Below are 15,755 nucleotides of genomic sequence, written 5' to 3' on the forward strand. Positions count from 1 at the left end.
AAAGTACCCAATTGTTGAGTAAAAGTAAATATACCTTCATAACAAAAATGACTCGAGTGAAAGTCACCCAGTAAAATACTACTTGAGTAAAAGTATTTGGGTTCTATTTAACCAGACAAGTCAGTTAATAACAAATTCTTATTTACAATGACGGCTACCCCGGCCAAACCCTAAACCGGACGACGCTGAGCCAGTTGTGCACCGCCCTATGGGACTCCCAATCACAGCCGGTTGTGATACAGCCTGGAATCGAACCATTGTCTGTAGTGATGCCTCTAGCACTGAGATGCAGTGCCTTAGACCCCTGCGCCACTCTGGAGTTTTACATGTACTTTTATGTATCAAAAGCAAATTGAATTGCTAAAATATACTTAAGTATCAAAAGTAAAAATCATCATCAAATTCCTTATATTAAACAAACCAGATGGCACTATTGTTACAGCTAGCCAGGGGCACACTCACACCTCATTTACAAACAAGCATTTGTCTTTGGTGAGTCTGCCAGATCAGAGGCAGTAGAGATGAGCAGGCATGTCCTCTTGATAAGTGCAAGAATTTAACAATTTTTCTGTCCAGCTAAGCATTTAAAATGTAACAAGTACTTTTAGGTGTCAGGGAAAATGTAAGGAGTAAAAAGCACGTACTTTTACTTCACTACATTCCTAAATCAAATTAAAGGTTGTCAAAAATATAAACAGTAAAGTACAGATACCTGAAAAAAATATTTAAGTAGTACTTTACACTACCGCTTATCACCCCGTTTGGCCAGGTAGCTGACCGACTGCTGTTAACTAACGTGAACATATGCCATGAATTAGCATGATGTGTTGTGTTGTTTATCGTTAGATCCCATGCCGTGAACACGCCCTCCTGACCAATGTGTCGGCCTTACCATTGGATGATGCATTTCCTCTTTTCACCTGTGATTGGTTAAATTCACATCAACATTCTCTGTCCATGTGCGTTGCATGCGAACAGCGGAAGACCCGTTTCTTATCCCTCCCCTACTTTAGTTTAGTGCGCCCCTCTTTTTGGGGCACTGTTCTATGATATTACGGTACAAGCACAGTTGGGTTGTTAAATTGTAGCATGCAGTAGCCATATTGTTAAAACGTGAACAATGCATTTTGAAGCATTTTAAAATCAAACGGGCTATGTATATTTTCTCCTAACTCTGACAGTATTTGGAGCATTAATAGTATTCCTATATAACATGGCATGTTATTATGTTAATGTTGCATTTAAGCCTAGGCCTGTAGACTAAAACAGGGAAGTCATTGACACTGGCATCCCTTTTCAAGTAAGCCCCATACAATAAAGTCAGACCTCACACACACACAGATGCTCTGAGTTAATGGTAGGTCATCTTCATAGAAACGTAAATAAACAGAAAATAGCCTAAATTACAACGTTTTGCTCAACTTTATTGAATGATAATAAAAGTAGCCTACACCATTTAATGCGCTCAGCGTAGTGACATTACGGTAATGATATACGTTTTATGTTCCTCAGCCAATATGATATCATTCCCTCGCAGCTCTGTTGCTCAAACTAGCTGTCATTAAGTAGAATATCGCTTCTGTCGGGATGACTTCCAACGAATACCATATAATGGCAACATCACCCCGTGAGCTTACTCAGAACCCGCTGAAGAAAATATGGATGCCATGGAAAAACGGGCTCTTTGTACACATTTTACAAAGAAGGGGTAAGTTGCCTTGGAGAAACACCGGCTTGTGCCAACAGCACATGGGCGCAGCGGAAGGGTATGCTCGATTTGGCCAAATACTTTATATTTTAAACAAATGTAGATATGTTGTACTTCATCGAAGTTCGAGATACCCAGGTGTTCTACACAGTGGCGTTGCGCAGCATGACAAGGTCAGGATTTTCTTCAAGGGACTAGCCAAATATTGAATCCACTATTTCCATTTCAAAATGTTTATTCATGCCAATATTGCAATTACGCATAGGCTATGACTATATGAATTGCTAGAGAAATGGCCTATGATACCGAAAGGGTATGGAAGCGCTCAGAATTGAATTAGACCAGGCAGATGACACGCACATGACAACGCGCCGGTTGGCCCGTGATCGCACAACCGATCAACCCAACCATGCCGATGTAGAGTAAAACAAGGTTATTTTATTGTTTAACTAAACATGTTTAAATGGAAACTGAATGCTAAAACCAACATATCTAGTGGAAATTGCATATGTGGCATCGGTATTAGTCAAACACGTATTCCAATTGCAAAATTGACTAAATCGTGTAAGTAGGATACATTTGGTCATAGTCAGTCTATTCCGAGTTTTGTGAGATGTGTGTAACTGAGGTTGTCACAATTTACATGAGGGTTGGTTTGGATTACAATCATGCACTTGCCCATTAAAGTGCCACAAATGTCCAAAACGCGTGTTCTACAATATTGGACCATTGGCTTTCATACTTCTCGATTTTCGAATTATCTGCGTGGCTCAATCAAAACTGTCAACACGTTCAAATGGACGCAGTGCAGTGGTTGGGAATTCTGGCTAGGTGCGCATTAGGGCTGTTAGTCCCGTGGATGGTGGTCTCAGAGCGCTACGAAGCTATGTCACAATGGGATGCCAGACTATAGCTAGCGTCTCTATCTGCGGACTCAGACCAAACATGTACACGTATGCAATGTTCAAGAATATTGGACCATTGGCATTCAATCTTTTAAAATTCTCAGCACAGCTCAGGCAATTTCTCAAACTGTCAACATAATCAAATTAAGAGAGTACATGTACTGGAGACATGTTGGTTGGGCAGTGTAGCTAGTGTCACAGGGATGCCGGACTATGGCGTCCTAGCATCTGTGGACTATGATTTACAAGGGCGAATTGTCATGATTGATGGCTGATTACACTCTATCCACTCATAGCAGCAGGACCTGAGACAAACCTGCCCATTACGCAGCGCCTCTGATTTATTTACAGTACCAGTCAAAAGTTTGCACATCTACTTATTCAAGGGTTTTTCTTTATTTGACTATTTTCTACATTGTAAAATAATAGTGAAGACATCAAAACTATGAAATAACACATATGGAATCATGTAGTAACCAAAAAAAGTGTTAAACAAATCAAAATATATTTTAGATTTTTTAAAGTAGCCACCCTTTGCCTTGATGACAGCTTTGCACACTTGGCATTGTCTCAACCAGCTTCACCTGGAATGCGTTTCCAACAGTCTTGAAAGAGTTTCCACATATGCTGCACACTTGTTAGCTGCTTTTCCTTCAGTCTGCGCTCCAACTCATCCCAAACCATCTCAATTGGGTTGAGGTCGAGTGATTGTGGAGGCCAGGTAATCTAATGCAGCACTCATCACGCTCCTTCTTGGTCAAATACACAGCCTGGAGGTCTGTTGGATCATTGTCCTTTTGAAAAACAAATGATAGTCCCACTAAGCACAAACCAGATGGGATGGTGTATAACTGCAGAGTGCTGTGGTAGCCATGCTGGTTAAGTGTGCCTTGAATTCTAAATAAATCACTGACGGTGTCACCAGCAAAGCACCATCACACCACCTCCTCCATGCTTCACTGTGGGAAACACACATGCGGAGATCATCCATTCAACTATGCGTCTCACAAAGACACAGCGGTTAGAACCAAAAATCTCACATTTGGACTCATCAGACCAAAGGACAGATTTTCACCGGTCTAATGTCCATACTTGTGTTTCTTGGCCCAAGCAAGTCTCTTCTTCTTATTGGTGTCCTTTAGTAGTGGTTTCTTGCAGCAATCCAACCATGAATGCCTGATTTCACACAGTCTCCTCTGAACAGTTGATGTTGAGATGTGTCTGTTACTTGAACACTGTAAAGCATTTATTTGGGCTCCAATCTGAGGCTGGTAACTCTAACCAACTTATTCTCTGCAGCAGAGGTAACTCTGGGTCTTCCTTTCCGATGGCGGTCCTCATGAGAGCAAGTTTCATCATAGTGCTTGATGTTTTTTGCGACTGCACTGACATTTTCCGTATTGACTGACCTCGTCTTAACATAACGATGGACTGTCATTTGTCTTTGCTTGTTTGAGAGGTTCTTGCCATAATATGGACTTGGTCTTTTACCAAAATAGGCTGTCTTCTGTATACCACACCTACCTTGTCACAACGCAACTGATTGGCTCAAATGCATTAAGAAGGAAAGAAATTCCACAAATGAACTTTTAACAAGGCGCACCTGTTAATTGAAATGCATTCGAAGTGACTACTTCATTAAGCTATTTGAGAGAATGCCGAGAATGTGCAAAGCTGTCATCAAGGCAAAGGGTGGCTACTTTGAAGAATCTGAAATATATTTAGATTTGTTTAACACTTGTTTTTTTTGGTGGTTATACAGCAAACCAGCAAAATACCAGTCTCAACAGTGAAGAGGCAACTATGAGATGCTGGCCTTCTAGACAGAGTTCCTCTGTCAAGTGTCTGTGTTCTTTTGCCCATCTTAATCTTTTCTTTTATTGGCCAGTCTGAGATATGCCTTTTTCTTTAACTCTGCCTAGAAGGCCAGCATCCCGGAGTCACCTCTTCACTGTTGACGGTGACTTCACTGTTGACGTTTTTCTTAATGAGCAGCAGAAAGCCCAGGCAAATTCTGTGAGTTCAGCCGCCCTTTAAACATAATTTGAGCAAATATATGCACAGTAAAGGCGACGTTGAACTTATGGAACGGACAGCACAGGAGCGCCTGTTTGTGTATTTGTTTGTTTGGTCCACCTGTCTATGTCCCAGCAGCATTGAGGAGAGACTGGTAAACGATCAATATGAGCCACTGTTATTGTTGCGCGGCAGAATAACAGGCAGCCAACCATCGTCAAAAGTCCAAAACAAACAGTTGGGGAAAACTTACTGATTCACTACAGAACTTCCATATGTCCCTTCACTGTGGATTCGGGTCCCAACAGAGGTTTCCCCAGACGGTTTTATGAAGAACATTTCCTTAGAGGGCATATTTCTTTAATTAATCTTTATTTTACCTGGTAAATTGACTAGGAACATATTCTCTTTTACAGCCATGACCTGGGGTAGAGTTACAGGGGGGAAGAGGGGATGAATGAGCCAATTGGAAGCTGGGATGGTGGCCATGATGGTATGAGGGCCAGATTGCGAATTCAGCCAGGACACCTGGGTTAACACACCCCTACTTTTCCTATAAGTGTCATGGGATCTTTAGTGACCACAGGAAGTCCGGAAACCCGTTTAACGTCCCATCCGAAAGACGACACCCTACGTGGGGCAGTGTCCCTGTCACTACCCTGGGGCATTGGGATCTCCTTTGATCAGAAGGAAGAGTGCTCCCTAAAGGCCTTCCAACACCACTTTCAGCTGCATCTGATCTCCCATCCAAGGACTGACCAGGCGTAGCTTCAAAGGCAAGCCAGCAATGGGATTCAGGGTGGTATACTGCTGCATAACTGTGTTGCAGAAGAGAGATTTTGTTTGCGTGGAGGGCAGTGTAATTTGTGTGTGGTAGGTAGGCAGCAGATGATTACTCTGCAGTCTTGATTTGTCTCACCTCCTGTGGAACTCTGTCTACTTTTCGCTGAGTCAACCAAGGGTTCAGTCAGCCACTGCTTGGAATCTGTAATATTTTAGGTTTGACTTGTTCCTTGTCCTCACACTAAAAAAACACTGTTCTCCCTCTGACCTATTCCAGATGCTCCCTTGTGCTGAGCTCGACTCTCTCCCTCAGGTGCAACCGCTGAAGATTTCAGAGGTGGTTGTGCCCACTTTGGCTCGTTGTATATTTGGCACAGTAATTGGAAAAATACTAGAACACAGAACCATGCCAGACTTGGTGTGATTTCATAGGGCTAGTGGAGGGGATTACAATTGCTTGTTTACCAAGGAGGAGGGATAGCCTGTTAGCAGCCAGAGTTTGTAGTACAGTTGGCTACTTTTCCCTCTGTTTAGAAGAGGGCCACAGGATGACTTTGTCAAACCAGGCCCGGTTTACCAAAAGCATCTTAAGGCTAAGTTCATTGTTTCAACATTCGTAGGAGCTCGTAATCTAATGCCTGCCTCAGACCACTCGTAGAAAAGCTAAGTACGTCATTAGATGCTTTTTTTGCCCTCAGCACTAGGAGCAAGCAGTTGGTCAGCATTTTTATGCTGTGTCACTCTTTTTGAACTTTTGTTGATGGTTTCAATAAGGCTGTTTTGTAGTTGATCACTGTAAGTTGGTTGTTCTAGGCTCATCGGATAGTATGCCTGTGTGCAGTCTGTGGATCCCTCTTAGCGTCAGGTCTATTTACCCTAGTATAATTACATCTGCAAATATGTGTCTCACAGCTTCACCAGCCTTTGCAAAGCCATAGTCTGTTTGACTTGCTCTCCGGTATGGGAGCAATTTATTCATTTATTTTTATTCCTAGATTCCCTCTGTCAACAACACAATTCATGCCTACTTCTCCTCTCTCCATTCTACATTCTCATTGTTCCTCAGTTGGTTCAGATATGCTAGGGGTTTCAATTCTCATTGTGAATGCATGTATCTGTTTGTGTCTGCTTTACCTTCACTCAAATGATCACCCAAAGCTACTCCATCCAGTCTACGCATTAATTAACGTCTTGAGTTGTTCGATTAGTTTCTGTGTTAATGGGGCAAGGTCCCACTTGATTCAACAATAGACTGTACCTTCCACTGATATTTACAATGTCTCTGTTCATTCAACTTTCTGTCTCTCTCTTCCTATTTTTCTGTATCTCCTCTTTCTCTCTCAGTATGTATGACCAACTGTCCCACCCTCATTGTGACGGTGGGCCTCCCAGCGAGAGGGAAGACCTACATCTCCAAGAAGCTGACCCGCTATCTCAACTGGATTGGTGTGCCAACCAAAGGTACTAGGTCAAGCTTTTTCTCTCGGTCTCACACACACATAGACACATACACACAGGGAATAGGGTTTACCCTATAAACATGTTAATCTTGACTAAAAGTATCTATGTGTTGTTTAGAGTTCAACGTGGGTCAGTACAGGAGGGAGTGTGTGAAGATCTACAAGTCTTTTGAGTTTTTCCGTCCAGACAATGAAGAGGGGCTGAAGATCAGGAGGTGAGGCTGGAGAAGGGCTGATGGATTGAAATGCATGGGACAAGTTAGGCCTAACTCAACACTCTATTCCCTTATCCCTCATTACAGGCCAAAGTTACAGGGAATAGGCTCTTTGTTGGGCTCTACTAGGCAGATACTTCTTTCCACCCCCCCCCCCCCCTCTTTCAACTGTATCTATTTACATTAATATCCACAAAATACATTTTGACCCAGTTGCTTTATTTTAGCAAAGTTTCAATTCAGTTAATTATCATAGATCTGTACCTACATTGTCTCTTGAAGTAGTTTCTTGCCATCTTTCTGATTCTGTTGTGTTCGTGTCCACCCATAGGCAGTGTGCACTGACGGCGCTGAATGATGTGTGCCAGTACCTGACTGTGGAGGGAGGCCAGGTGGCGGTGAGTAGAGCAGATCAGGCCCACGGTGACTTGTTTGGTTCATGATCACAGTGTGAATGAGGATGTTGCTGAATAGTGGGAAAAGGGTGCACACGCCAATAGTTATTTCTTGCTTGGTAATTACATTTACTGAATGTATTTATGTACATTCGGTACATGTATTCAAATGCCAGGGCTGTCTTGAATGTTAAATTCAATATACAGGTATGTAATTAATCTAGCCTACTATGCAGAGAATAACTTGTGTTTTGGCATGTGCACCCTTGTTCCCACTATTGCTCTTCAGTCTACAAGACTTGTTTGGGTAAGTGCAGCAACTCCTATACATGTTCATGTTTTGCTTGATGCTGCCGGGACTCCTTACCTGAATGCAAATGAGGATGTTGTGACTGACTGGAGTTTGATGTTCCTTACCTCAGGTGTTTGATGCCACTAACACCACCAGGGAGAGGAGATGGACCATCACCAGGTTTGCAGAGCAGAATGGCTTTAAGGTATGGAACCACAGGGCCAGGTGTTACTATCTGTAGTTATTGTCTATTCTTTGGCTTCACTACCTTTTCTTATAGTGTACAGTATATTTCACTGTAATGTATTTTATACTGAATCTTCATTTTCAACCTCCCAGGTGTTCTTTGTGGAGTCTGTGTGTGACGACCCTGATGTCATTGCAGAGAACATAGCGGTGCGTGACATCTCTGCTATCTTTCAGCACTGTTCGTGTGTCACTGGTTGTATAAAAGATCAGACATTATTAAGCATACTTGCTCATAAAATTCAAGACATCTGCTTTAATAATTGATATTCCTGTGTGACAGGCCTCCTGATGAATAATTTGTACTATCTTTCTGTTGATATGCCCTGGCAAACATTCAGACACGCAAGATGGTTTTCTTCTTTTTCTCTCGACTCATTTCCTCTTACTGTCTGTATTTCCTCTTACTGTCTGTATTTCATCTTACTGTCTGTATTTCCTCTTACTGTCTGTATTTCATCTTACTGTCTGTATTTCCTCTTACTGTCTGTATTTCCTCTTACTGTCTGTATTTCCTCTTACTGTCTGTATTTCATCTTACTGTCTGTATTTCCTCTTACTGTCTGTATTTCCTCTTACTGTCTGTATTTCATATCTGTCCCTGCAGCAAGTGAAGCTGGGTAGTCCTGACTACATAGACTGTAATACAGAGGAGGTCATCGAGGACTTCATGAAGAGAATCAAGTGCTACGAGAACTCTTACCAGCCACTGGATGAGCTTCTAGACAGGTGAGCACGCACACACACTAGTGGTTTCAGAATACGTTTTGACAAGATACTGGACAAGTGAGAATGCAAACACATACTCAGAATACACATGGACAAGGTCAGCAGTCTTAACCTCACACTGCTAATAGATCTGATAGTCACTCCTACTCCCTCCCCCACCCCAGGGATCTGTCCTACATTAAGATCATGGACGTGGGCCGGAGATACCTGGTGAACAGGGTGCTGGACCACATCCAGAGCCGCATTGTCTACTACCTAATGAATATCCACATCACACCACGCTCCATCTACCTATGTCGCCATGGAGAGAGTGACCTCAACGTCAAAGGACGCATCGGAGGAGACTCAGGCCTGTCTGGCAGGGGCAAGGAGGTTTGTTGGTTTGGCCGTCTGTCTTTCCGTAATAAAAATGTATATGCAACAATCTTTCTCTCCCTTTTCTGTTGGTCAGTTTGCAAAGTGTCTGGGGAAGTTTATCCAGGAGCAAAACATTAAGAATCTGAAGGTGTGGACCAGTCAGATGAAGAGAACCATTCAGACAGCCGAGGCCGTGGCTGTCCCCTATGAGCAGTGGAAGGCTCTCAATGAGATCGATGCTGTAAGTCTGTGTGTGTGTGTATGCAATTGTGGCCTAAAATATGAATTGAATGTGTCCTTTTAATTTCAATGTGATGTCTCCTAAGCCTGCTGTTAAACAACCTTTTAGTTTTTTGTTGCATGTGTGTTTAGACTTGGTGTTTTGTTTGTATTTATTCTTTCATAGTGTATCTATGATTATGCCAATGGGATTGGTGGTTCCCACTTCCCATGTATCCTAACCCTGCTGTTAAACAGCTTGTTTTACTTTGTTTCCCTCTCCTAGGGTGTGTGTGAAGAGATGATGTATGAGGAGATCCAGGTACATTTCCCTGTGGAGTTTTCACTGAGAGACCAGGACAAATACCGCTACCGCTACCCTAAAGGAGAGGTGAGTCCATCGCAGCACCAACACTGACTGACAAAGTGTGTGTGTTAACAGGCCTCTACTTGTCCCCTCAGTCCTATGAGGACCTGGTGCAGCGGTTGGAGCCAGTCATCATGGAGCTGGAGAGGCAGGAGAACGTCCTGGTCATCTGTCACCAGGCTGTCATGCGCTGCCTGCTCGCTTACTTCCTGGATAAGAGTGCAGGTACCATATATCTCTTAAAATACCCAACACACCCCAGTAGTACGGTTTAATTCCTACTATTCAATAACAAACTATAGAGAGTGAGTTCTGCATGTGCTGTTCATCAGTCATGATCAGAGAAGCATTGGTATATGATTGTAGTAGCTCTAACTCAACTCAATTGAATCCATTTAGGCTTTTACAACATTGTTCTGTTTTTGTTCTTCAGAGGAGCTGCCTTACCTGAAGTGCCCTTTGCACACTGTATTGAAGCTGACCCCTGTGGCGTATGGTGAGTACACTATTATCAATAACTGCATGAAAGTATTAATAAACACAGCATAGTGGTTTCAATGAGATGCTTTTATTCCAGGGATGCAACTTTCACTGGGGACCTGCCCCCCCCCCCCCCCCCCTTCCCACACATTCTGAAATAGCATTTTTGTGTATGTCTCCCCCCCACAGTTGTATCATTACACTGTGATACAAAAAGTGGCATTGTGTGCTTTAGTGTTTTATATTTTTATAAAAGTTGCGCCCCTGCTTTATTCCATGCATATTTACTCCCATGACATGTATTTATCCATTTGATTCGGAACACCTGGATCCTTTACACTGCACCTATATTTTATGTACCTTAGTAGTGTTGAACTGTGTATTAGACCCAGTGTACTGCTGCTGCTCTCTAGTGGTCTGACGAAGGAACATGTTTTGTTTTGTCTCCCATCCTGTCCATGTAGGATGTAAAGTAGAGTCTGTCTGGTTGAATGTGGAAGCTGTGAACACCCATAGGGACAGGCCAGAGGTAGGTACCCCAGACAGAAGCACTCTTTACTGGGCTTGCACTCTCAAAAGCCTTGATCACACTGCAGGCCTTAATGCTCAAATATGTTTTTTTTGTTTTTCAAATACAATTTGTACTACTGACTGTCCAAACAGCAAGTTACAAGTTACCAAATCGGATTTGTGTGTTTAGACAGCATTAATTTGCTGACAAGGCTACAGAAGTCATAGTAATGACTGGTGTGTAGGCTGATTGGTAGTGGTGCTCGTGCCTCCTATCACTGAGACGTTATGTAGCGTGCTAAGGTGACAACGATGCCTGCCATGGATGTTTGCTTTGAATGTTCAAAATCATAGTGTAACAACACTTTTAAAGCCTCAAGATAAGATGATCCAACTTTCAAAACCAGTCCTTTTTGGCTAGCCACAGCACTCAACTAGCTAGCTAGGTAGCTGTTTAACTTTCTAGCACATTCGCTCATTTTTATGTAAACAATTAAGAAGCTAGTTTGCTACCACACGCAAGCAACAAGATATATAAACATTTGTTCTTAGTGGACTTGCCTAGTTAAATAAATGAAAAAATAAATATGACTAATAATAAACCACTTGAGGGCATAAATCTGATTTTACCGTTCAGACAGAAGTTGCATGGCCAGAAATCGGATTGTAACCGACGTCAAACCACCTAGGTATCCAATCTTATGTACTTTTTGGCTGTTCAGACTGCAGGAAAAAGTACCGATTTTCGATTCGGATATGCAAATAAGTAGGATTTGAGTCACTTCAAACTGCTAATGTGAACACAGCTAAACGGAGAGAAAAAGGTTCAATTAAACTAACCTTGTGTCCTAGTACTGACTGCTTTCTCTCTCTTTTCATTGTACAGAATGTAGACATTTCACGGATGCCGGAAGAAGCCCTGTTCACAGTCCCCGCCCACCAGTGATGAGTGACGGCGCACAAAGTTTAGATTCAATCAGTTCTTCCTTCACCTGCGATAACTGACAACTGCATAGCAGTTTCATTGCTTTTATTCATTGAATGTCGTAGGTGTAACGGCGTTAGAGCTGTCAAATCAGGAAGCGACTCCCGGCGTGATACCTATTGCGGACATTTCCATTTTATGTGACGAGTCGCATTAGTAATAATCCCATGCAGCCTTGTTACAAGTTCAAACACGGGAATGTGTTGTAATATACACCTCGATTAGGCTGAAATATGAATCCTCATTATTTAGGTTAATGATGTTCAATTTGAGTGTCTTTATTACTATATAGCCTAGACTTTCTCGTTATGAACTTCTAACGTGAGTGGGACGGGTGTGGCTTGGTGACAATAACCGCACGAGCAGCCGCTCAGCTCTAAAGCAGTTCCACTTCCAGCACCTTCTAAACACCAGCTATGCAGGTGTTGGCTACCACTGGTTAATGCTTGATCTGATTGAATCCAGGCCCTAGACTCCAAAGTGCCAACGCTCACCATGGCTACTTCATCTACTCAATCAGAAATCAATGCAAATTGCTATTTTAAAAAATCCTTGGAGCGGGATTTGAAGAGTGCATCCGAATCTTTCATTTGACATATTTCAATCTACAGCGGCAATCAGCAGAGGAAACAATAACGAAGAGTGATCCCCGGTTTCGGTAAAAAGCTGAGGGATGGGCTGGAGAAATGTAACTATTCTCAAATTGGGATGACCATTCATGATATCAACATTGAGTTTTAACCATGTATTGAGGCTATATAGTGTTTGTTTACATTTACTTTGGTTACAAACATTGGAGTAAAAGCTTAGATTTTGGGTTCTGATGGAGGCATTTATACATTTTATTCTTCAAGAATCATTCATTTATAAGTCCAAAAATGTAATTAGCGACTGCTGATTTCCCCTTTTAAGGTTCTTTTTAAAAACATACTTGTTTAATCTTGGTTCTTCACCTGATCTGTGTCTTTCCTTCTGTGCAAAATTGCCTGTGTTTAGACAGGCATCCCAATCCTGATCTTTTTTCCACAAATTGGTCTTTTGACCAATCATATCAGATCTTTCTCAGAGCTGATCTGATTGATCATAAACAATTTTGTGAAAAAAAATATCAGAATTAGGCTGCCTGTCTAAACGTCTAGAGAACTGGAATCCAGTTCAATGGTGATTCACCCCACTATCGGGGTATGTGTGCCTGTGAGTGTGTTTTGTATGTGTGTGAGTGAGTGTATTATGAACAATCTGATGTGAAACCTTTTTTATATACATGACATATGGCTTTTAATCAAATTGTAAAGTGTCTTGACACTGGCTGCGTTTACACAGGCAGCCCAGTTCTGAACTTTGTCCACTAATTGGCCTTTTAACCAATCAGATCAACTCTTTTGTCAATCATTTGGTAAAGATCAGAATTGGCAGCCTGTGGAAGCTAAATGTAATACTCCTTGTTCTTAGTATTTTAGTTTTTGTCCAACCATTTGTCTGTTAACAAGTGTTTTTTTTAAAGCTGTTTTTTATTTTGTGAATTTCCTATTAAACCAACTATTGCGTTTACCCGCTGCAGAAGATGTGATATTTGGAATCGGACTCTAGGTGGGGACATAAATTGTAGGTAATATTTTTTTTTCAATATATATATGTCTGGTATAAAATCAGACATATAAAGGTGGTTTTGCACATCTATTTTTTTCAATCAAGGTCCTCGTCATCTAGTTCAAATCTAAACTCATTGACTTTTTTTCATGTTGCATCAGTGATCTGCTATATCTAGAATGTGTTTGGCTCTATTGCTCAATGTCTAAAATGCAGCTGTAGTTTAGCATCTGTAGTATCATGACAAATCAATTGAAATGACTACTAATATCTGTGTAAACACAAGTAACAATCACCATAATAATCAGGTGTCAGTAATGCTGTGAATGTCAATAAATCGCTCACTGGTTGTTTATCGTTTTCAGCAGGTTCACCATGTCTTGTTTGTCCATTTTGACTTGTTTGTCAACATGCCAAGAATATGATGCATTCGATGTAAATATCTACATCATCCAAATGGAATAAATATTTTTTTTGTTAAATCTCTTGCTGTAGTCTTCTGCTAAAATAAATGTCTATTTGAAGTGTTTCATGTAGTTATAGTCAGAGCCATATTTATAGAGTCCTTACTCAAGTCTTGGCCTTAACTGTCCAGTGAAAGTCTCACTTTTAAAAGCACATCTTAACTCCTACCCAAATAGTGTTTTTGATTCATCCTATACTTGTATTTGTGGCCAAAGCATAAGTGAGAGAAACACTTCAAAAACCCCACCTCAAACTTGTATCTCACAGACGGTTTCAAAAATACTTGCTGTCCCCTCAGAGGATGCTGTCATGTTTTTGGCTTGAGATGTATAATTTGTATTGTACATAACATTCAAACAAACTGTTTTTTAAACAGGACCAAAGCAGCTGTTTTTATCTCAATATCAAAACAAATTGCGTAACAATTAAGTACCTCACTGTGATTGTTTTCAATTAAAATAGTTAAAAAAATATATATAATTATTATAATTCTTAGCAAAGAGCATGTTCTCAAGCAACGCGTACTAGAACGGTCTGGAATTTGTCCGAGTGGAGAGGGGGGAAACCTGAAAATTAGCTGTTGTATGGTGTATGTATGTAAACTGCCGGCTTCAACTGTATTTTAAAGTAGCCACCCTTGGCCTTGACAGCTTTGCATACTCTTGGCATTCTCTCAACCAGCTTCATGTGGTAGTCACCTGGAATGCAATTTTTTTTTTTTTTTTTTTACAATCGCTTACACATTAAAAGTGGTACTTGAGGCACACTCAGTGAAACCATAAACTCATGTACCTAATCTTAAAACCAAGTCTGCAAAACTGCAAGTACGTTACATGCTTTACACTCAGTTTGCAATTTTAAAACACTTTTTACTAAACACAGTTCTCTACATTAGACATCTTTCAAAACTAACAGGTCCTGTGTTTCGTTTGGAAAACACTGCCATTCAAAATGACACACTCATTTGCCGATTACCTACACCCAATGCTCACGAGTGAAAACACTTAGAGCTAATTTCTTCACTTCGAAATCAGAGCTTGAGCGCTATAAATAGACTTCAGGTTGGCTTTCTTGGTTTGGATAACAATGGAGGCAAATTTTGGAGAGAGTAAGAGGGGGACGAGGACAAAGAGGAGGCCTGTGGTGACATAAACGAGGGGGCATGCCAGGGCTGGATACGCCACTCCAGACGCTACTTCCCCCGCTGTTTAGCCAGAGAGAACATAGCTTGTGATGTTGATGAGGTGCTGTGGCCAGACCCAAATAGGAGACAGGATGCATTGTTTTTTCTTTATAGTAACTAGCCTATTTGTTTATCTTGTACTGTATTTGTTTTGTCTGTTACTGTTCATCCTGAAATATGGATGAAAATAATGTTTTGAGAAATAAATCAATGTTATTTTTTCCCCCCTTGCATTTCTGTTTATAGCGTAAATATATACTGAATATGCATACATACTGTATATATTTGTGCACGTGTACGTGTGCTATGATGAACTGCCGTGGACTCCACTGCACATTGAACATGCAAAAGACACAAGATGGTAGTGTTTTTACATTTTTCAAATCTGTGTGTAGTTGGCGTGTATAAGAGCGGATTTTATGGTTTGTGTGTAGAGTTTTGTTGCAAAAACACAATTTTGAGAGGAGTTCAAATTGTTTGGAATTAAGTGTTTGTTTTGCAAGAGATGTGACGTTTTGCATGTTGTGTGTGTTTTGGGGTTGTGTGTGTAGAGTCTAGAGAAAAGGAGCCATAGTTTCAGATATCATGTGTAAGCAATTGTCAAAAAGTGTAACAGGGGTGCCTTGTTAAAGTTTTTTTTTTTTTTTATAAAACCATGCTATTGTTTGATGATAGTGCACAGCAACTGGTTTGACACATTCAGGCTAAATAATGTACTTACATTCAGTAATCTTGCTCTGATTTGTCATCCTGAGGGTCCCAGAGATAAAATGTAATGTAGTTTTGTTTGAAAAAAATGTTGGAGCTGAGTTCGACGGTTTGACCCCACTTCTGTCTCTGGCTCCACACC

General features: G+C 41.2%; 1 protein-coding gene across 2 annotated transcripts in view; it reads left to right on the forward strand.

Annotated features, from left to right (window-relative positions):
* The window catches only part of LOC139371058 (6-phosphofructo-2-kinase/fructose-2,6-bisphosphatase 4-like), a 35,779-nt gene extending 21,994 nt beyond the window's left edge, over positions 1–13,785 (forward strand). Inside the window, exons 1-14 of one of the 2 annotated variants that reach the window (XM_071111104.1) lie at positions 1,523–1,708; positions 6,757–6,873; positions 6,991–7,087; positions 7,419–7,485; positions 7,905–7,979; positions 8,114–8,170; positions 8,628–8,749; positions 8,914–9,121; positions 9,201–9,347; positions 9,612–9,716; positions 9,788–9,917; positions 10,126–10,188; positions 10,637–10,701; positions 11,569–13,785. In XM_071111104.1, coding sequence (XP_070967205.1) covers positions 1,588–1,708; positions 6,757–6,873; positions 6,991–7,087; positions 7,419–7,485; positions 7,905–7,979; positions 8,114–8,170; positions 8,628–8,749; positions 8,914–9,121; positions 9,201–9,347; positions 9,612–9,716; positions 9,788–9,917; positions 10,126–10,188; positions 10,637–10,701; positions 11,569–11,628 — 1,434 coding nt within the window. In that variant the 5' untranslated portion in view covers positions 1,523–1,587 and the 3' untranslated portion in view covers positions 11,629–13,785. Of the gene's footprint in view, positions 1–1,522; positions 1,709–6,756; positions 6,874–6,990; positions 7,088–7,418; positions 7,486–7,904; positions 7,980–8,113; positions 8,171–8,627; positions 8,750–8,913; positions 9,122–9,200; positions 9,348–9,611; positions 9,717–9,787; positions 9,918–10,125; positions 10,189–10,636; positions 10,702–11,568 lie in introns of those variants that run through there. The other variant, XM_071111105.1, reaches the window with a different exon arrangement.
* Positions 13,786–15,755: the final 1,970 nt, after the last annotated feature.

The sequence above is a fragment of the Oncorhynchus clarkii genome, chromosome 17 (assembly GCF_045791955.1).
Source record: "Oncorhynchus clarkii lewisi isolate Uvic-CL-2024 chromosome 17, UVic_Ocla_1.0, whole genome shotgun sequence".
In the NCBI taxonomy this organism is placed as follows: Eukaryota; Metazoa; Chordata; class Actinopteri; order Salmoniformes; family Salmonidae; genus Oncorhynchus; species Oncorhynchus clarkii.